At 40.0% G+C, this 22,883-nt stretch overlaps 1 protein-coding gene across 15 annotated transcripts in view; it reads left to right on the top strand.

Annotated features, from left to right (window-relative positions):
- Positions 1-22,883, top strand: part of EPB41 (erythrocyte membrane protein band 4.1) — a 796,630-nt gene that overhangs the window by 686,716 nt on the left and 87,031 nt on the right. For 9 of the 15 annotated variants that reach the window (XM_085647607.1, XM_085647621.1, XM_085647608.1 and 6 more), the window contains one exon: positions 4,082-4,138. The exons of the other annotated variants lie outside the window; for them this stretch is intronic. In XM_085647607.1, the coding sequence (XP_085503733.1) occupies positions 4,082-4,138 (57 nt within the window). The remainder of the gene's footprint in view (positions 1-4,081; positions 4,139-22,883) is intronic. 15 annotated transcript variants of the gene reach the window in all.

The following is a 22,883-nucleotide window of genomic DNA, read 5'->3' as shown; positions in this document are numbered from 1 at the left end:
TATTGGTGGCTGGCAGACCCCTCTCCATTCCCCACCCAGAGCTCACAGGGGTGACAAATGTGTGTTCCTTCTGAGATGGGGAGGTCAAATGGGAGAGGTGGAGATTAGAGACTCTGGTCTCTGGCTGAGTCTCAGCTCCTCAAATACCTTTTGGAGTTCAGAGTGATTCGCCTTGCATTGAAAGCCTTCCTTTATTCCATCACGGTGAGGCTGGTTCAGGTGTTCACAGACACCACCACCTCCATGCGGAACTGCATCAAACAGGGCAGAATGGGGTCGTGGACCCTGTGTCAAGAAACCCTTGACATGGCTGGCACACTAGGACATCATCTTGGTTGTACAACACGTGACAGGCTTTCTAAATACCAGAGCGGACAAGCTCAGCCGTCGAGACCTTGCGGATCCCGAATGGCTTCTTCATTCGGAGGTGTAGTGCATTGTGTCTTCCGCGACTGGGGAGAGCTTTGGTTAGAATTATTCACCACTGCCGAGAAAGTGTTATTTCAGCACTTCTGCGTACTGCAGTTTTCAAAGCCGCACTCGCTCAGAGACTCATTTTGTTTTGAGTGGAATTCAGGCCCCCTGTACACAATTCCGAAGATGTCAAGATCAAGAACGACTGGGCCCAAGTCATCTTATGGCTCCGGATTGGGCACAGAGAGTATGGTATCCTGAACTTCTGAGCATGAACATTGGTTCTCCAGTCAGACCGCCGCTTCAGGAGGATCTTTTGTCGCAGCAACAGGGTTTTGCACCCGAACATGCGCACACTCCACCTTCATGCAAGGCAATTGAGCGCCAGCAGCTGACAGCCTTTGACCTTCCTTCAGAAGTATGTATAGTCATTCTGGCAGACAGGCGTGCCTCACTAAGTCCATATACGCCTGCCATTTGGACAAGTTTTTGGTTTAGTGTTCTGAAAAAATGTTGATCCCCTCTGCACTTTTTCTGAGGTCCTTGTGGTTTGTTCTCTCTTTAGCCTGGGCAAGACTTTGCTCTGGGCCCAGTTAAAGGGAACCTTTCGACTATTTCATCTTTTTTACGGTTGCCAGATAATCCCCTCTGTTTAAGTCGCCAATTGTGAATTGTTTCTTAAAAGGTCTCCAATACTTGTTTCCTCCAAAACCCTTTATTGTGCCCCAATGGGACCTTTACTTGGGTCGATGTTTTTGATGTGCTAGCTCTTCGAGCCCATGCACAGTTGCCCTCTACACCTCTTGACGGTCAAACAATCTTCTTATTGGCCATTACAATGGCCACAATTAGCGAACTTCAGACACTTTCTGTGACCCCTCCATATTCCAATTTCTTCACAGATAAACTGGGTCTCTGTGCTCTTGCAGCCTTCCTACCAAAGGTGACGACATTTTAACATGTAGGCCAGAACATCACACTGTCAACATTTTTTGCTCCGCCTCACCCTTCTAAAGAGGAAGAGAGACTTCATCAACTAGACCAAAAAAGAACGTTGTTATACATTGTACAGGAGTAACTGAAGGACATGATGTTACAGTCAGGGCTGCGGACTTTAGAACTAGGGCACCAGGTTGGAGTTCCGGATTCGGCTCCACATCCTGTAATACTGGGCAGATCACTTAATCTCCTTGTGCCTAATTAACAAATATGACCTAATGTTATGTAACTGGTGCTCACAGAAAACGTGTTAATCCCCTTGGGCAGAGTTTGTGCTATAAATTAAAAAAAACAGAAGCATGGTAGTAAGAGCAATATGGGCCGGGTCAGGGACAGAGAAGTGCAGGCTAGACAGTAATGTGAAGCGTGGAGCTTTCACAGAAGCGCACTGTGCTTGAAAGACAATGGAGGGTAGAGAAGCATACAAGGGAGACAGCTGGATAAAACATACACTCATGGTATGCTTCAGGAAAAATGAACAAGCGCCTGGCCAAGAGGGGCATGGATTTTATCACTTTCCGTGCTTGACCCACACATGGGTAGTTGGGCTGATTCCGGGTGGACGACTTGAGTTCACTCACAGAGGCACACACGAAGTGCCACAGTCGTCCGGTAGAGTGATAACACACCTTCCGATGTAGTCTCTCTCCTACGAAACGGCGACTAGGCGGCTGCGACAGGTCTGAAGAGCCCTTGGAGCACACATTTGGATGTGTTCGGATGTTCTTTGTCTTCTTCCCTTGTCCTGAAGAGGCCTAAATGGGCAGGCCGAAACGTGTCGACTTTTTGGATTTGAAGGAGTCCGACTAAAACATCTAATTTCTCAAGATTTTTTGATACACACCTTGTTGCTGTGGGCCAATTGTTTCCTTCTGTGTGTATCTGTATTGGACAACCCATGTATGGACTGCCACGTAATACTAAGTTCTGCAGCTATATTGACAGATTGTTTGGAAGAGAATCTAAGCGCATTTATATGTCTTTGATATGTGTTGTACCATGTTATTGTAGGATGTGTAAAATAATAAGTAATGTGTATGTATCTGTTTTTTGTTTAAAAAAATACACAGCCGGCACTTAGAGATGGTCTGTGCTTGTGATTGAAAATCATACCAGCAGATGTTGTTTTGCATAGTGACATAGTTTTGCATAGTGACATACGGTATTAGTGATTAATTAATATTTCCACTAGCATAGTCATAATTGTATCTATTCCATCAGATTACCATTTTGTATATGCCTGCCAATTAGGATTCAGCAAATAAGAGTGACAATGAAGCCAAAGAATAGTAAGCAATGGGTCGGCTCCAAGCCCCTTGCTGTATGCAATATGTCTCGCAAGCGAGAGCACATGCACTGCCTCTGGCAAGAACTAAAAATAGAATCTCCCCACTTAGATCAGTTCTACATGCCACTGTAAGATTTCTTTGAAATACAAACTTTCTGGGACTTGCTACCCCTGTACTGGCATTTATTAAATGTCTCCCAACTGAGGCACACTGCTTTAAGAGAATCGCCTGCCTTACACATAAAATTTTGAACCTTCAATCTTGAAATTCTCGCTCCCAGAAACTATGGTTTTGTGGAGGATAACCGCTGCAAAGAAAGACCTCTCACCAATTCACGTTTTAATAAGCTCGCACTCTACAGACGCTACTCCGGCATAACTTCCAGAGAATTCGGACTGCCCTCCCTATTCCTACTTTTAGAAAAGTAAGTAAATATATGCACACAGTAGTCAGGAGGTTGCAGCAGCAAGCAAGGGTCTGCCATGAAAAAGAATGCATACAGCCCAAAAAAGAAAATCGTTAAACAAGACAGATTACCCACCTCTGAGGCACATAAAATCTTAGAAGTAGTACCATTTCCTGCTTCAAAGTGTAAATAATATACATACTGTTGCTTTAATTTCCCCTTTGGTCGAAGCATACTTTAACTGTGTCATCTGCAGGACATACACAGAACGTTGGATTTACTTTTACTATACAATGACCAGCCATATCATACAGTACCTATCATACCACACAATTATAGGTCATACCATACTATACGACAGGCCATACCATACAGTGATAGGTCATAGCATACCATACAATATTATTACAGGTCATACCATATCACTATACGACAGACCACCGTACTATAAAATGACAGGTATACCATATTATACAATGGCTGGCCATACCATACCATACCATACAACATAACAAAAAAACAAGACCTTAACAAAGCCAATAGTTGTCACATAGGTGAGACCCGTTGTCTTTGCCAATGCTTGCTCAGTAAGCCAGTGAAAAAGATTACCAGAACCTCAGCTTCACTTTCGAATCTTGGAGACGAGAGAACGCGCTTTAGCTTCTTCTGTGGAAGCTGGCCGGAATGGTTGCAGGCCTGTGGGCTCTTTTGCTTAAGATGAAATGCAGCTTGCGCCAGAGAACCCTATAATATTGCATATGGAGGCTACTTTACCAATCAGTGCTTATCGATGATCTAAACAAACATTAATGGTTGTATTAAAATAATTCTGAATGTTTTCGTGTATCGTTGTATTTTATTTACGACCCTTTCATGTCGTGAGATTTCTCTTTAAATAAGCAGAATAGGTATTTTCTATGAATCATTTTTATCTGTAGCATGGCAATTTAACTCTGTGCGTGCTTTTGTGTAGGTCCGTGTGAAGGTAGCCCCCGTGCTCCCCTCCGAGAGAAAGGTCGGTGGGTCAGAGGTAAACTTGTTTGCTATCATCTTGCTGACTGTGCTTCCAAACCCAGAACCTGCTCTTGCAACTGCAGCAAGGAAAGCTCAGCTGCAGCAAGCTGCTGAAAAGGCGATTCGTTTTTTTTTAAAAAAAGAATTTGTTTTTTGTTATGTTGGCTTCATTATCACTACACATCATGCGCTCCTCCCAGCCTTCTGTCACACAAAACTCGAATTTTGCTGCTTTCTTTTTTGCAGCTTTGAAATTTCGCTCAGTGGTGCATGGCTATATAAATAAAATTGCTCCCCACAAAAGGGCTGAAGCAGATGCATGAAATCGTAGCCATGTGTTAAAAACCGGTTGAGTTTAAACTATATCCTATTCTTTTTATGCTCTTTCCCTTTCTTTTCAAACCATTTTCCTTTTGCATCCCGTTTTATTTCTGTCTTTTTCACCTGCTGCTCAGTCACTCAGCTCCCTTCTCAATGAAACCCATCACTTAGGAGTGTGCAAAGAACCTATGCAAAAGCTGCAGTCCCTTCAAGGGAGAATGGATTTGAGAGAGCTCCGGGCCAGATTCTTCCTTTCTTAGGGGAAAAAAAGTGCTAGATTAACCAGTGTTGCCGAACTAAAACGTCAAACTGCCTTCAAGCGTTATTTTGAGACATCTTACACTGAGTGAAAATTCAGTAGTATTCCCTCAGGTCTCACAACTGAGCGACAAGTCCACAATGCTAGATGTAAAGCAGCTCTCGAATGTTAGATTTTGTAGTCGGATATTTCATGTTTCTAGATGTTGGATAGAAAGGAGTCATGTGGTCTGAAAACTAATGTACAAAGCATATTATTTGTAGGCAAGTGATTTTTTTTTACAGCAAATGGAACTTGTTGCTGGCTAAAATGATCACGTTACAAAGGGCCTTGGTAACTCAAAGATAAAGCAGTATATATGTATTAGTTGGTGTAGTGTATTTGTAGATGCTCAGAATCTAATATGCTGTTTATTACCATTGTTGAGTGTGAGGAGGGGATATGATTCATGAAATGAAATCAAATGAAAATATTGGTAAAGCACGGTTAATACCCTTAGGTGTCTAGGCGCTAGCTTCTGAGGTGCGATAGAATAAATAAGAGACTGGTTAAGCAACCAGATTTTTAGATTTTTCCTAAATTCCAATAGGTTTAGTTTATTCTTAATCATAGGGGTAAAGAGTTCTACAGCCTTGTAGTACTGGTAACAAAACTCTTCTCGCCTCATCTCACTGTTTTAGATTTGGGAATGACCAGGTTGCCACCAGAAGAAGAGCAGAGAGATCTGGCCGGAACATAAGGCTGAAAGAACTGTGCTAGGTGGGCTGGCCCCAGACCATGAAAGGACTTGAAGGCTATACATAGGGCCTTGAACTTAATACGCTTTTCGACCGGCAGCCAGTGTAACAGGACTAGAGCAAGAGATGCAGATTTTTGTCTATGTATATCTAGGAGAAGGCGGGCAGCCGCATTCTGAAAGGGTCTGTAGTATATTTAAGCCACATTTTTGATAACTGGTGAATAGGGCATTGCAGTAGTCAAGTGTAGATGATATAAATGCTGTGACTACCGTTTTTCTGTAAGGCAGACTGGATGTAGGGAAGGAACTTCCTATAAGTACTTTTAGAATGCTAAAGCATGAGGACGTGATGTGGTTGATCTGGTCATCAAAAGATGGTTTTGTATCGAAGATCACCCCTAGGTTCTTGGCTTTAACACTTGGGCTCGGAAGAGTTCATAGTTCAGACGGCCACCACATGGAGAACAGAAAGATGGATTATTGCCGAATAGTAGGATCTCTGTCTTTGAGGAACTCAACTTTAGACAGTTGTCCCCCCCTCATGAGAGAGAAAACCCCCTCACTCTACACAAACAATGATAGTAGCATATTATATTCTGTGCATCTCCATACATGGTTTATCCCATGACACTTTTCATGTATATTTTTTTTAATTAAAGGTGTTTAACCATAACCAGGATTCAAGGGGTTGTATGTGTGCAGGAAGCTAAGATCTCATTCACTGACCTTGAATCAACAGAGTTGAGTCACTCTCTAAAGTAATTGTTATTTGAAATCTGAGAGGCAGTAAAAAGTGTTTAATTATAGCAGTTTTTTGTACTGTGGTAATGAAAGCAATTTTTCCTTCGCATTATAGTAACAAGTGTGTGAATGTGCATTTGTAAGTATGCGTGCTTTGAATAATGTGTTATTGAGCCACATTTTCACTGCCATTGCATTAAGAAATGTGTGTATGTATATACATACACCCACACATTTATACTCACTCACTCGCACCTATTCTGATTATTTAGCCATGAAGATGTATCCAACCCAGTTCATGGTCTTTTAATATACTCCAAAGAGTTTCAAGCAGTGTCCAGTGCTATCTTAGTTTTCCAAGACGTATGTTCTAAACATCTAAACATTCACACGTCTTGAAGTACAAGATTATGAGGCAGCTGGCGAATCTTCAGCTGGAAATTCTGAACCTTTTATCGCCCCAGCCCCTCGTACAGATAAAACACAAGATGCTATTTATGATCGAATAACTCACATGTATTAATTACCCCTCCATCAAAATCCCTCAAACTATTCAACTGACTTTCTCAGCCTGCGTCTCGGCTGAGGAAGAAGCCTTTTGCCCCTCGGAGTCAAAATCACAACCTCGAACCACCATGCTTTATGCAGTATTTTGTAAATTCACTCTATTAATCAAACATACTTGATTTACATTTCTACTGTTATATTTCTGTGCTTATCTGTCGGCGGTGCAAAACAGTGACTTTTCTTAAAGAAGATGTCACTCAGAATACCAACATCTGATTGAAGCCAAGAGAAATCGCCCTTCAGAAAAATACCCCTTTATCCATAAATAAGTCCTGCTAAACAGTACAAGCTCGAACCTCTCATAAGCACCCTTATGCTTAATTAGATTGTTAATTAATATTGCATTTAAAAAACTAGGAGCAGTCATTCTTCTGCTTGTGTTTTCTACAAAAGGTTTGAGCATGTGGAAATATTTTAAAGATTATATAACCGTCTAGGAGATTTGCTTCTCAATTAGCACGTCTTTTATAGATGTAAATTGAGTTAAATTTCATTAATGGAAGCCGAGCACAGTAGTTTGCTTCAGTGCATCTCCACCTCGTTCAACTATTGCCTTTCGTAGATTAGCCTTTGATAGCCATCTGCTTGAGACTCATTGTCAATCACATTAAGGATCAGTCCAGTGGGAAGTATTTCTATCTTAATGCTTTTGGCTCTTTGGTTGTAGCCTTCTGCTTCCACTAGAGTTCTTGCATTGTAATTCATTAATGACTGCTTTACATCAGTGACCCTCTGTCAACATCAGCTGGCTTCCTCCTGTGTACCTAATTCTAATATGCTAACGCTGTATGTGTTAGCACTTTGAAACCAGAATTGTTGGCTTTGGCACTGCTTCTTTCAACTTCATCAGGGCTAGAAATTGCCTAAAAGAAGTTTCAGGGGCTAGTAGTAGTACTATATTGAATTATCTGTCATAGAACAGTAATTTTGTTTTTTGTGGCATGCAATATTCTGAGGATTATATTTGTTTGGAGCATTTCTTAAAAATGGCCATGTTGTTACAAATAGTCCTAGAAGCAGTGGAAAGTATTTTTGCTTTACAGTTAATGAATTTGAGCATGCACGGTTTAAACCCGTCTAAGGTTACCATTTTGAAATTGCAAGTGTGAATGGGGAATGTGCTTGTAAAATTATCAGATGTGTCTGCACATGAGTTGTGGTACAGTTAAAGATTTATGTATAGAACCTTTTTACGAGAAGGTGGTAACATTTTGAAACAAAGATTCCATATTTACATCCAGTTTTTGCATTAAGCCAATTGCCAAGGAAAACCCAAAGTAAACCTCGGGCGGCTTATACACTCTTTAGTGTAGAATAAAATAATCCTTTTGTATAAGTTGTACTCAACATTGTTGGGGCTTCTGATGTTCTGCATCTTACTTTCTATTAAAGTGAATATGAATTCCATTGTGATCAGTTTAACCAGCAAAGTCATAACAGACCTAAACATTTTTCACAGTATCTCCTTTTAGGTATTTCTAGTAAAGTGGTATATTTTATTCTAAGGAAGGCAGATTAAAGCAGCTAAATTAGAAGTTGCAGCATCATTTGTAGACCACGCCCCTAAATCCAACTGATAGGAGACAATGACTGGGCCATTTTTGTCTCATTTCCTCTGCCTTTAAAATCGATCTATATTTTGGAAATCTAATTGGTGTTGAAACATCATCGTGTTTGTGATTAGGGAACTGAAGCCCACTTTATTGGAACACTCCCGATTGCTCTTTGCACATTTCTAAGGTCCATTCTCTACAGTTTTCCCATCTGTCATTTTTGTTTCATCTCTCTCTTTTCTTGATCTCGTACCACAAAAAGCAGAAGCAGCAACATCCTGTGTTAGTGCCAGAAGAACACAAAGTAAAAAGCAATGGGAGTTCTCAGCAGTGGGAGACCAAAGATGAAGAAAATCCTCTTCCAAAGGTTTCCATCCCGATCCCAGAGGAGAACAAGGCACTTGAAAAGTGCCATCTGTATTCCATCACTCTTCCAAACCCTCGTATTCCGTTCATGATGTCCTTTTTTGTAGTACTTGCACTGACTTTGTGGTGGCTGGTTTTCCTGTAATCCCTCAACGAACTTCCACTCTGCATCACATCTGAACTGAATGAAGCTCTTCGTTAGTCTGCTTTTCTTTCACTCCCTAGTTCTGATTCTTATTTTTCAAAATGGCTTTATCACCCACTCTTTTCTGCCATCCTACAGCTCTGCTTCTCCTAGGTCTGAAGCAAATCAACCTTGGCTTCACAACTAAGTGTTGCCCACCCAGCCTCATGCCAGGATGATATTTGTTTAGAAAATACATTTTTCTTTGAGAGCGGTGGAGTGGCATTGATTAGGCAGCAGTTCTTTCATCACGCTAAACAGCTATCTTTGCAACTTTTTCATATTCTATATAAAGGAAAAAGCGATACATTTCAAGAAAGACCTTTGGACCCAAGCATGAAGGCTTTTTATATTTTCATGATCTGCCTTGAACAAAAAATTGTGCATTGAAAGATATTTAGTTGTTAAATGTTCAAGTAACTAATCTTCACCAATCATTTGACAGCCGAGTTGCATATGTCTCAGTCTACACTTGTCTCCATTGAATTTTTTAAATATTTAGTCTAGAGTCAGATACTTTACAGTATAATCTATTAAAATACCTTCTGAGCCGTAGGGGCAAGATTGGTGTGTTATATTTAGAATAAAATGTTTGGAAGTTGTTTCATTTAATGTGTCTTTTAAGATAGAGATGCAGAACTCAGTCACATTCTAGTGCATTGTAAGAAAATGGTGAACAGCGTAATTGCATAATTTATGAACTCTCTTTCTGCTGCATTGTTCTCAGCATGTGAAATCCTATCCAGTGTTACTGCTTTTACATTGTTAAAAAGCAAACCAGCAAATTGTTCTTTGTTGCCAGATCCTTGCTTAGAAGCAGTTTCTGTTTTCTGTTCATGTATACACCTCCTGTGCTCCTGAACATTACCTTCATAACTGATTGTCAGGAGCTATATAAATTCGTTAGGCAATCTGTAGGTTTTTCTCTTTTTTATTAATTTATTCTGTCTTGTTATCTGTATACATTTGTTGGAGTTGCATTTTGCATTGTTCTTTATGTTGGTTATGTATTATTTTTGTCTAATATTGTAATTATTAACCTAATCCAAATTCCTTATCTGATACTTAGCAGCCAGTTACACTAAGCACCTTTATAAATAGCTTTGTCCCAGGATGTTTGACTAAATATTGCTTCATTACATCTAGGGATGTACAAAATTAGGGTACGCACATTTCAGGAGATCCTGCCAAACGACTTACCAATTTGATGACAATTGTGTCATGTGGTAGTTATGAAATGTGCAAGAGATGGAGCAGCAAGATTCTTTTAGTGGAGGGCTGGAGAATTCAGAACTAAAGCTACCAAAAAGATGTAAATGCTACTTAAGCATTTTTTTAAAGTTGACATAGATGACTTAAGCTATAGTTTTTTTTTATTTTAAACAGTAGTACTAGGTGGGTAAAAAGTAATGTACATTATTTATGATTTTTCCCAATCAATCCCAACTTTTCTTTAAGTCAAACATGTTTTTAGAATTTCCATTTCTAAAAGTAATGCTTGTCTGTCTATTAAAAAGGTAATTAATAATTGTTCATTAACCAGTGCACCTGTTTTTGAAACCTCCAATAGTAATAATAGATTATCGATACCCGAACAACATTTATACTTCTGAAAAATGAGTTGGGATGGGCTGTGAAAAAAAATAAAGTGTTAAGGTTCAAAATAATTAATCAACTGTTCCCCAATTTCTTCAAGGGTAGAAATGTAGTTTTTCAGCACTATTCCTGCAATGATAACTCATAAATATTTAATAATAATTATTTGATAATTTTGTTAAATGTTATTTATATTTGTGTGCTGCTTATAATACTTTATTTTGGTTGACGGTGATATTTTATTTATTAGCGAATAGTCTTGTGCAGTCATTTTGAATGTTATTTTTTTAGATTCAAATTTCGCTCATTAGAAACTTTAATATATTGAATTGATATAAGTTTTGTCTATTTTATCTTTGGAATATGTTTTGATTAATTTATTTCAGGCTAATTGTTTTAGTTAATTCATATTTTGCTTTAAAGACATCTGCTTTACGATCTTGTGCACATACATTTTAGATATGTATAGTCCTAAAATATGTGCTGCTTACTTGTTTCTCATTCAGAGCCTATGTGTTCTTCTGTTTTCTGGTCTTCATCCGCGGTCTGTTGTACTTAGGCATATCACAACTATTCATTTACATTATTCTGTAAATTAAAACAGATGCTAGGAAATACTAGTAAACTTTAAAAATGTAAAGAATCAATAGGTGGGCCTCTCTGATTGCACCATGTAAAACTTCAGCAAGTTTGGTAAATTTCCAATTCATTTAGTTTTTAAATTTTACTACTCCCCTAATAATACAATAAGAAGAGCGAGTGATTCCCCCCCTCCCCCCCAGTAAATACTTTTGAAATGTCAGGGCTTTCCACCTGGGACTCCCATTTGATTCCTTTAAAGTGTGCCGAAATCTGTGTTCTTTTCTGATGACAGTAGTTCTTTAGCATTTTATCCCATTTATAATCAGAGAAAATTATACTTTTAAAAAGATTTTTTTTCCTTAGTAAAATATAGATATGTACGTTGTTTTGCAAGTAAATAAAATAAAATTTGGATGCTCTTTAAAACAGTTTTATAATATAATTCATAAGTGCACTACTAGGTATTTTTCCCGTTTTATTGGGGAAATAAAAAAAAACCAACATTGTGTTGAAAGTGTAGAACTTTACTTTCTTTTCATAACGGTTAACAAAATATTGGAATGGCTTATTTATAGGAAACTGTCATTAACAAATACTATTTTTTTAACCATTTTCTTCAAACAATTAATTTGCCTTGAAACTTTGCATATGATATTTCAGTGGCTAATAAAACAGTCCCAAACGAATGTTAAAGTTATATTTTGGTGATTTCGAATTTAGTTTGTACCTCTCCTGCAGGATATTTTCACACAGGACTAAAAATCATTATTTTTTTTAGTTTAATGGGCTTAAAAGTTTGAGTGCTGCCCAATCTCCCAGCCATAACTGAATATTTGCAGATACTCTGTTAGATTTTAAAGTCCTAGTAGGGTGAGGCGGTTTATTCTGAACTGACAAAGTGGCAAAATACTCCATGACATTCACAACTGTGGCTTTTGCAACATATGATGCACTGCAATACATCAAAGCAATGCCTTGAGTTAAAATGTTAAAGAAGTTTGGTATGCCTACTTTGGTCTTTGGTCGGTGTGCATGACTTTGCATTGCATATACAAGGGTGTACAATTCAAATAATCTCCACACCCCAGTTACTGTAATGCTTCTTCCATTCATCATACAGTTCCTGTCATCACTTTAAACCTACATACTCTGGTCTTATTTTGAGACACCAAACTCAGCTCATTGTTTTTGATCATTGCAGTATTGGAGGTTCTATACATGCAGTTAATAATCTTTGAATAAGTGTTGATATGAAGCAACTCTGTTGTATCAGAGTGATAAGACTAGCACATTGTATGGTGTGCACAGTTTTGTATGCAGAAAAAGGAAATCGGTGATTTGCTTAGAAGCACATGAGTAATTCTGTTGAGAAGATTAGGCAGTCTGTGTCGGAGGCTGACGTGACAGGAACCCAAATGTGCAATTCAGCTTATAAACACAATTTTTACATTACATTTCAGATCTTAACAAACCCTACTTCTCTTCCAAGTTCCATTTCCATTTCAACTTTTCCCTGCTGCCTTTAGCCATCAACTAATCCTTGTTACTTTAGCTGGCCGAAACAGCTTTGTAGACTGGCCTCACTAAAGACTTTCAGTTTGTCTTTAAAAGAAGAAAATAAGATTCTTGAACAATGCAATAAAACAGCACTATTTTCAAATATCTTGCAAACGTTTTACTAAAGTAAAACAATTTATTTTTACTCTCATGCCCTCTCTTTAAAGTTGAAATCCAAGTAGTTTTATGGCTAGATTTGCTTTCTTTCATTCCTTTGGGACCGCCCTTAAATTTTGACAGTAGGAACCCCAAGTAGAGGATATCCCTAGTGTACTGATATCAATGTCCAGATTGGATCTCTACCATGTTCTCCCTAATGAGATTTTGTTTATGAGTTCGCCAATTATGAACACCATGATAAATGCCTGGTGGAACATGTGCATTGGTGGTGTGATCGTTCAATTGCCCTTACCATTCCGGGTTCACTCTTGAAGTTGTGGCACATTGAAGGGTATGTTACGCTTCTTGCTCCAAGCAATAGATCTTGCCTTGAACCTTACTTTTCTCATGATCCTCGAGTCCTGTAGACCTCTCCATCAGTGCACTATGGTAATTTTGTCCTGCATCCCATTTCTTCACTGCATTACTGTTTGTGCATGCACGTTCAGATCAGATAATTTTTTTGTGCCCTTATTGAGGACCCCTTTTACTGGTTAAAGTGATCTGCTTGACAAGCTTGGGGAATAGTCTGGCATGCACATACAGCATCTATGAATTATTTTACCTTATTCTTGAAAGGCAGGATTATGTGCAATGTGACTTTTCAGAAAAGCAAGAAATAAGGTGTATTATCCGGACTCTTCGTTTAAAAAGAACCAGAAGTGATTTTCCATTGTTTAAGATTCTCTACTGTCCACTTTATTCAGTATTACCTGAAGCACTTTAACTCGTGCCTTTGTGTGCAAGTCACTGCTATTAAAGACATTGTAAAATATTTAGTCAGAAATGTTTGACATCATTTTAAATCTGTGAATTGGTTTAATAGATATATTTTAAACTGTCACAGAGCTGGAGGCAGGATGTTCACACATACAAGAAGGTGCCAAACAGAAGACAAGGAAAGGTAGATATAGGGTGAAGAGCTATAACTAATGAGTCTACAGCATAAAGTTAAAAAGCACCTTACAACAGAATCAATAGTTGAAACTCTTCCTCTATGGTATGACAACCTATCTAGTATTGTAATACCCAAGCTGCTTGTGAATATTGAATTTTTGGCATTTGAAAACAATAGACTTTTTACCGTTGTTTCTACTGGCTGATTTTTCTTCTGCCAGGATATCACATTAGATTTTGTGGTCCTTATAAAATTTCATCCAACTTGTTTGGATTTTTAGATATCTGTAAGCCTCACATTCTGTTGTATTTTTAAATAGGTTCACTAAATAACATTGTGTCTACTTAATCTCTGGGATCATCCTAGAATTGTTAAACAAGTGTTTTTGTTTTCTATGAAACCACCTCAACACTCATCTTCAAGATGTTTTCCTTCCTTCATTAATAATTCATAGTAATGTAATACAGAATACACCATGTGGGGCCAAACGTCCTCTTCCAAGGGGATATGGAGCTAATATGAGTTGCCTTAGGAAAATTCCAGTCTTTTCCAGCCAATAGTTAGAGTATTGTAGTTGAAACGGAGTCTTGCTACCTGATGTATTCATGTATGTTCAGTGCTAGCTCTGCCAGAAGAGCAGGGCATTCGAATATGTTAAACTGTGTACATACATTGCAAGGATCTACAGTTATAGACAGTCCTCATGGTGTGCATGCTAGAAGTATGTGCGTCATGACTCTGTAGACCCAATGACTTGATCTAAAATTTATTGATTTTGCCCACAGAGGTTATGAGTCAATGTTCACAGAATGGTTATGTTATAAAGTAGGTATTAGTTTCACCTGATAGACTAATTATTTATTTTGGTTCCCTACGACCACTTTTCCAGGTCATCAGTTGTGTTTTTCTTGACTTTAAATCATGTTTGCAATCTCATTTTCCATGGCTCAAATAAGTTTCCAAGGCTTTGACTAAAGTTCATTGATAGTGTAGCCCATCATGCTTTAACTGCTACTATAAATAACACCTCTTTTCATTGCTTCTATTTTTTCATTCCATAAACTGCATTATTTTTCAGACTTGTTCTGTTTCTCTTCTGGACTACATTTCACATCTCTACTTACCATCTCTATATTAGCATGACATTTCAAGTGGAATTATTGTTCTCATTATTTGATCATATGCAAGTTCCAGATATTCTGTGCTTGGCGTTTCTCTTGTCTACTTTCAGAGAAGAACCAGAAGCATTGTTTCTGTGATATAACTTGCAGATAAAGCCTTCTGCATTAACTTTTTTTCTACAAAAAATCCAGGCTTGAAAATGTTCTTCTAGAACCCACTGGGGCTTGACATAACAACTGACAGTAAAGTTTTACATTCTGGATAGCACGAGTCTTTAAACGTTCTACCATAGACATTGTCACCCTTTGTTCGTGCCTTATCATACTACAGCAGTGGATGACAACCAACTTTGTGATGTTAAATCCGCAAAAAACAGAGTTCATCCTCATGACAGTCAAAACACAAAAACTAACTAATTAAGTTAAAAAGAACTAATTTGATTCTGCACTACTAGACGAACACATACTGGCTGTTTTCCACCCTTTCCTACCCCCCAAGTAAAATCCTTTGGACTTCACACTGACAGTGCATTATTGTTATCTCTGCATGTCAGAAGACTAACCCAATCTGCCATATTTTTTTTCTGCCCTTGCAGGAAGCATCTCCTTATTCAGAACTAATCGAAAACAGCTGCTGATGCACTAACAATTACCAGACCTAACTTGGGTACTACAATTTTAGCTAGTGTTCCCCAGTGCTCTCTGACATTGATCAAAGCTGTTCTTTACATCAGGTTCTGAATTGTTTCCAGCCAGAGAGAATGTTGCCAAATCTCTTCAGTTTTGAGTGATTTCTAATGGCTTCGAGTTGAAAGAAAAATGAAATTTCATATCTGAAATCTTCCTTACAAGGCTCCTAATCTTGTCAATCCTCATTCCCTCACCAAATTACTAATTATCTCTGGCGAAAAGCAGTGCACCAGAAGTAAAAAGAAATCTGATAAAGACTTCTAGCTGCAGATTTCTTACCTTTTGAATTTCCCAGGCGTTGGGCTGGATCCGGAAACTTTTGCTGAGTAATACCCCTTACGCGCACCATCAAGTGGGTCAATTTGGCTCCGCGTGACGTTGGAGTTGGTAGCGTTGGTTATGACATCGTAGTATCTATATAGGCACCACCCAGGCACGCGGATGTCAGTTATTTTCTTTCCGCGCCAGTTAAGCGCCGATCCACGAAAGGAACCTCTCTGTCGCTTTTTGACAGCCTTTTTCTCAACTTTTTGTCTAATTCAAGTTTTTTTCCATTGTGTTCGAGGATGTCTTCGAGGAAGACAGGGTTCAAGCCGTGCGGGGACTGTTACCGATCTCCACCTCGTCTGCCTCTGGTGTCTCGAGCGCAACGACGATCCGAAGTCCTGCTTGGATTGTCAGGCTATGGATCAGAAGACCTTGCGGGAGTGGGCATTGAAGCTCCTTGAAGCCAGGCAGTCAACACCGTCCAGCAAGACTCCACGGAGGTCCCGATCCTGATCGAAGAAGAGGTGGTTGCGGGCCGCTAACGGGGCCCAAAGTCCTCTTCATCCTACTCTAGGTCGTTGGGACACTCGAGGAAGAGTCACAAGAAGAAGTCCAAACGGACTTCATCTTCACCTCAAATGTCATCTGTTGACAAAGTAGGTAAGAAGCACCGACGCTCTAGGCAGGGTTCTCAGAAGCTCCCTTTCATCGGAGCTGTTTTGGACACAGTGCAGTTTCAGGCCTATCCTCCCGACCAGCGAGTCCAGGATATTCTGGTAATGATTCCAATGTTTCAGCCTCTATCCTGGATTTTGGTGAGACTGACTTTGAGACTGTTGGGCCTCAGGGCCTCCTTCATCCTGTTGGTAAAACATGCCATGTGGCGAATGCGGGCTCTGCAGTGGGACTTGAAGTTCCAGTGGGCACAGCATCGGGGAAATCCCACCGACTTGGTTCATATCTCGGAAGGAACTGCGAAAGATCTGCAGTGGTGGTTAACAAACTGCAATTGGGTCAACGGCAAACCCCTCTCCCTTCCCTGACCGGATCTCACAGTTGTGACAGATGTCACTTCTGGTATGGTGCGGCCATCTGGGAGAGGTGGAGATTAGGGGACCCTGGTCTCCGGCGGAGTCGGGGCTCCACATCAATTTGTTGAAGCTCTGACCGATTAGATTACCATTCAGAGCATTTCTTCCACTCTTTCAAGGGGAAGTTAGTGCAGGTGTACACGGACAACACCACCGCCATGTGGTACTGCAACAAGCAGGGTGGGGTTGTGGACCTTTTTTCCAGAGGCCCTGCGTCTCTGGACATGACTGAAACAGCAGGGCATAACCCTGGTGGTTCAACACCTGGCAGGTTGTCTGAATGCCAGGACAGATTAACTCAATTGATACCTAGTGGATCACGAAGGGCGTTTCCAGTCGGAGGTGACGTAAGGTCTCTTTCAGTGGGGAGATCCTTGGTTAGATTTGATGGCCTCCGAAGAGAAGGCACAGTGTCAGCAATGTTGCATGCTGGAGTTTCCAAGGCGGCTATCATTCGGCGATGCCTTTTGTCACAAGTGGAGCTCAGGCCTACTGTGTGCCTTTCTGCCCATACCACTCCTGCCCAGGGTTCTGAAGAAGATCAGGAGCGACTGGGCCCAAGTCATCCTTGTGGCTCCGGACTGGGTGAGGAGAGTCTGGTATTCAGAGCTTCTGAAGATGAGCATCGATCGTCTGAGCAGAATGCCCCTTTGGGAGGATCTTCTTTGCAGCAGCAAGGGAGGGTCCTCCCCCCGAACCTGTCAACTCTGCAAATCCATGCGTGGACATTGATCAGCAGCATTTGATGACTTTTGAACTTCCTCCCGAAGTATGTAACGTTATTTTGGTGGCCAGGTGGCCCTCCACTAAGATGGTGTATGCCATTTGTATTGTACTGTACAGAAAGGTCTATTGACCCTCTTTCTGCTTCTGTTCTTATATTCATTCTAACCCTTGCCCAACGGGCTCTGCTTTGGGAACTCTCAAGGGTTATCTTTCTGTTCTCTCTGCTTTTTTGCGGCTGCCAGACCAGCCCTCTCTTTAGGTTCCAATTGTACATAGGTTTTCTAAAAGGGCTGGCTCACTTGTTTCCACCCACCCGCAATGGGACCTTAATTTGGTCCTCACCCATCTTGTGTGCTCCCTTCGAGCCTTTGCACAACTGTTCCCTCCGGCTGCTTACCATCAAGACAGCCTTTTCAGTGGCGATTACGTCTGCCCGGAGGGTGAGTGAGTTGCAGGTGTTCTCTTGCACGCCTCTTTACTTGATATATTTTCCAGACAAAGTGGTGCTCCGCACCCATGCTTCATTCTTACCAAAGGTTGTGACCCCATTCCTTCTGGGTCAATCCATCACGCTGCCGACCTGCTTTGCTCCCCTCCATCCCTCTAAGGAAGAGGAGCATCTCCACCGTCTGGACCTAAAAAGAGCATTGTCGTTCTACCTTGACCGCACAAGAGTTCCGGGTGGACAACCAATACCATGGAGGTATGTGGGAGCTAAGAAGGGTAGGGCAGTGCAGAAAAGGACCATCTCTCGGTCGTTCTCTGCATTAAGATCTACCATGCCCTGGCTTAGAAGCAGCCCCCTGAGGGATTATGGAGCCATTCCACCAGGGGAAAGGCTGCGACTACGGCCTTGGCTCGGGGTGTCCCAGTACTGGATATTAGTTAGGCAGCAACGTGGGCATCTTTGGACACGTTTGCAAGCACTACTGCTTGGACAGTCCTGGTTTGAGGTATTGGTCTGCACCCACCGCCAGGATTGTATGGCTTGGGTATCTAATTCAAAGGGAAGGAATCTGCAGCTAGAAGTCTCTTATCAGATGAACAAGTTAATTGTCTTCGGTATGGTAGAGACTCTATCTAGCTTCATATTTCTTACAGCCCCGCCCATACCTCTCCGCTTTGCGGATAAATGTTGTAGGGCTAGGGTTACTCCCCTTTTCAGGGCCCTAGTTTTGCACACGACTATGTCAGTTACTTCGTGGGTCTGCTCTTCTGGCATGAAAAAAACAGAAAGTACTGACGTTTGCTCGCTTGGTTGACGCCTATATAGATACCGCAACGTCCTAATCAACGCTACCGACGATGTCATGCAGAGCTGAATGGAGCCACCCGACGGCGCGTGCAAGGGTTATTGCTCAGCAAAAGTTTCCGCATCCAGCTTGACACCTGGGAAAGTCAAAGGTAAGGAATCTGCAGCTAGATAGTCTCTACCAGATAATGGCCATTACGCCTTCAAATCGTGAATGTAGCTTTGAGACATCTAGCCTTCTTAACTAAGAATCCAGGTAAGTTAATTTTTTCATGAAATTGTTAAAGATGCACCTATTTTATATACATTTAAACTAAACCTGCATAGTTTAGCAATTAATACTTTATACCATAGTGTAACTTATCTCATAATTACCAAGGGCCGTTAATTGTAGTCTATTTTTAGCTCATACTTTTTCCGTACCTTTTAATTGTAACCCCTCTACTATTCCATGTAAAGTTCACTCATATCTCAGGTAGAGCAGCATGGTAAAAAAGAAAACAATTGTCATCCATACACTGCATTAGTAGAGGGCCCGCCTGTCTTAGCGAGATTATCTATTTCTTTTTGTTTTCGTAACCTCATTTATTAGCTATATTAGTTGTTTTGGTTCTCTCCATCTTTGAAATTCAGAAACAAATTTTCTCTTTCTGCTTAAGATATTTATCTCGTCTTCCGAAAATGAATTGGTGCCAGCTTATACCTCGTCTCTGCAATGTGGTGTTAGACTTTGCTTTCCCATATTATGTTTTGGTCGTACAGAAAAGCGACTCAATAATTTGCTTGTCATGAGCTTTTCCATTGACCAGAATTGAAAACTGAACAATGCCTTTGCGTTCTGGACATTTTAACTGTACTCCTTCTGCTGGTATTTTCTTATCTGCAGAGGTTCTGCCCTGGATTTGGTTGGGTTAGGCAACTAAAGTTTAAGTACCAATGACAATCCATTACTATAGGACATGTATCGCCACAGAACTCCTATTCATTCACCTGAGTTATCCTCTTTTTCCAGCACCGTATGTTCCAAATTAAAGCTAAATAACCATTCTGCTTCAATCAGCTAAATCTATATCCAAAGCAAATATGATGTGGAATGCATTTTTCATGGACTTGCTTTCAGAGGCAAATCACCTGTTCTTCAGAAAGAACTCAAATTCAAAACTTATATACCTTGTTTCACCCACCTATCTTTAGCCAGATTTGGTTAATGGTCATTTAGTTAATGGTATTTTGCTACACAAATCTTCTCATTCTCGCAAAACTTGGCAAGTTCAAAAACTAAAAAAATGAATAGCAACAACTGATAGTCATGATAAGTAATTAAGAGCAGAATGCTGAAATTAAGGTAAATGAAGAAAATGAAAAAACAAACTTGCAGAGAATAGTATGTGCTTTTTAAAATGTATTATGTGATTCAAGCCATATGTAATGCGAAAGTACAAAAAAACAAATATGCGGGAAGTGTTCCTAATCCTTTTATGAATTGCTCAGTTGCGTTTTTCACCTAATTTCTACTCTCCTTTAGGTGAAGATGCCTCTGGGTGTTGCATGTATATCACTATAGAAACAGTGACTGCCATTGCTTTTTATTGGTCACTTAATTCAGCTTAGCAATAGTGAAGACAGAAATCAGAATAGTGAAATAGGATACATTTTGTCTTTTTTTTTTTCTTTATGATGAAAAATTTTGTAAGAAGTTGAAACACAAAAAAAATTGATTTGTCCGTAGATTTGTAAATCTGTGCAAAATAAAGTTAATTGCACCTGAAGTTTGTTTGTTTGCATCGATTCATTTGTAGGAAGTAAATAATTTTGATTTTTAGGTTTATTAGTATTTATTTCAGTCTTCACACAGTTGTGTTATTGGTTTTAGCTTTTAGTGTATGACTGCAAATGGCAGGTAGCGGACCTAACATTTAGATTCCTTATTATAATTCAGACTAAATATTTTTATTGGCTCCGTTTTACTAACTACTTTTGTGCACATTGGTTTAGTGGCAAGTTAACAAAATCCCTAAGGCTGTTCTACGGTACCAGTCACACAAAAAGCATTGGTAGAAAGAATATGTAATATGAAATATTCTTTGCTTAACTAATCGAAAGGCATACAAGGTTATGAACTTGGGCCAATCATATAGTTCAAGGTTTTCCTAAAGAGCTATAAAATCTTCACTAGTTCCAATCGGAACCAGATTGTTGAACACCTAACCGTTGCTTTCTGATGTTTTATTTTCTTGCTGATGCTCAAGTGCTGTTGGTGTCAATCCTCATTGGACAAATTGTAGGGATTGATGTTAATAGTCACAACAGAGAAGAGTTAATTATTCTTTTGGGGAAAAAAAGACTTGTTTCTTGCAGAAACTGGTTATTTTGTGTAACTATGGATATGCTTGTCGGTGGAAGCAAGACCAGTTATATGTTTCATCCCTAGTTTTATACAACTATTATTGTATTGAATTGATCGTCATTAAATACGTTTTTGCAGTGTCTTAAATGGAGAGAATCATTATCTTGACATTTTTTGTAAGACTTGGTATTTCATATTCAAATGTGTACTTATTTTAATTTGTGCTTGTTTTTTTGTGTTTTAAAAAAAACATCTTCTCGAATATGTCAAGAACAGAGCACCGAATATGACGTTCTACATTCACTAAATGTGTTTCGGCACATCAGTTCCAAATGAATCCCTAGAATTACCCAATGAGATGACCGATATGAACCAGCTGCTTAGGTGGTGGTCCCTAGATGCTCGTTTTCTCTCCTATGCCTGGTGGTTGTTCTAAGTTGACAACTACATTCTAGAATATGAAGAGGTGCTGAGTTATAACTTGACACTAAAAATTGAAGAAACAATTTTGCATCCCTAGTTCCAACTATTTTCTCAGCAGTCGAGCAGCACTCACAGAACAGTGACATTGTATTGTGGTAACATTTATGGTCTGGCGCGATTTTCATTTAATGCAGTTTGACAATAATTATTATGTTGACATAAATTGCATTAGATATGACTTAAAATGAGCTAGTCAACTTTCAGCCACCTGTTTGCTCTGCGTTTGGCACTACCGTTCTATTCTTGATGTCACTGTCCTGTGAGGGCAGCTGCAATGCTTTTTGTTTTTCTTTCTGGCATAGAAAAAACGAAAGGTTATTGTTTGAGGAAAGACCGTTGCTGAACATATGTGCTTCCACTTGCTCACATTTTGCAGCAAATGAATGCATGTATGAGGCAATATCGACCAAGCATTGGGAAAGGCAATGGGTCTGGCCATGGCAAGATGTTTATTTTTACAAACATATGCAATATGAAACAAGCATTTGCAAAGCCAATAGATCTCACCTATGCAAGAGCTATTGGCTTTGCCAATATGCCTTAGCCATGTTGCACACCAGCGTGGCTGCTATTCAGCATTGCTAATAGTGGGATAAAGGAGACTGGCGAGGAGTGTTGTAAAGTGGAGTGTTATGGAGTAAAGTTGAGCAGCGTGAAGTGACGTGGAGTGGATGGTTTAGAGTGTCCTAGAGTGGAAGGGCGTAGAGTGGAGTAGAGTTGAGTGTCAGACTGGAGTAAAGCAGAATGGAGTGGCATAGAGGGTGTTGCGTAGAGTAGAGTGGCATAGGGTAGAGTAGATTGTGTAGAGTGGAATGGCATAAAGTGGAGTAGAATGGCTTAGAGTGGAGTGGCGTAGAATGTCATAGAATTGAATGGAGTAAAGTGGCATGGAGTGGTATATAGAGAGTTGCGTAGAGCATCGTAGAGTGGAGTAGTGTTGTAAATTGGCATAGAGTGGAGTAGAGCGTCATAGAGTGGAGTATCGTAGAATGGAGTGGCCTAGAGTGACGTGGCATAAAGTACAGTGGTGTAGACAATGCAGTTGCATAGAGTAGATTGGTTCAGAGGAGAGTGGAGTGGAGTGGTGCAGGGGAGATTGCAGAGGTGTGAATTAGAGTGGTGTAGAGTGCAGTGATGCATAGTGTAGTGGTTATGAGTGACGTAGAGTTGAGCGGTGCAGAGGAGAGTGCATTGACATAGAGTAGTACAGAGTGGTGCAGAGAGCAGGGGCGTGCAGCGTTGAATAGAGTGGCATAAAGTGC

The sequence above is a fragment of the Triturus cristatus genome, chromosome 3_2 (genome assembly GCF_964204655.1).
Source record: "Triturus cristatus chromosome 3_2, aTriCri1.1, whole genome shotgun sequence".
NCBI lineage: Eukaryota > Metazoa > Chordata > Amphibia > Caudata > Salamandridae > Triturus > Triturus cristatus.
The sequence above is the reverse complement of the archived record's forward strand: the minus strand, read 5'-3'. Positions and strand labels throughout refer to the sequence as shown.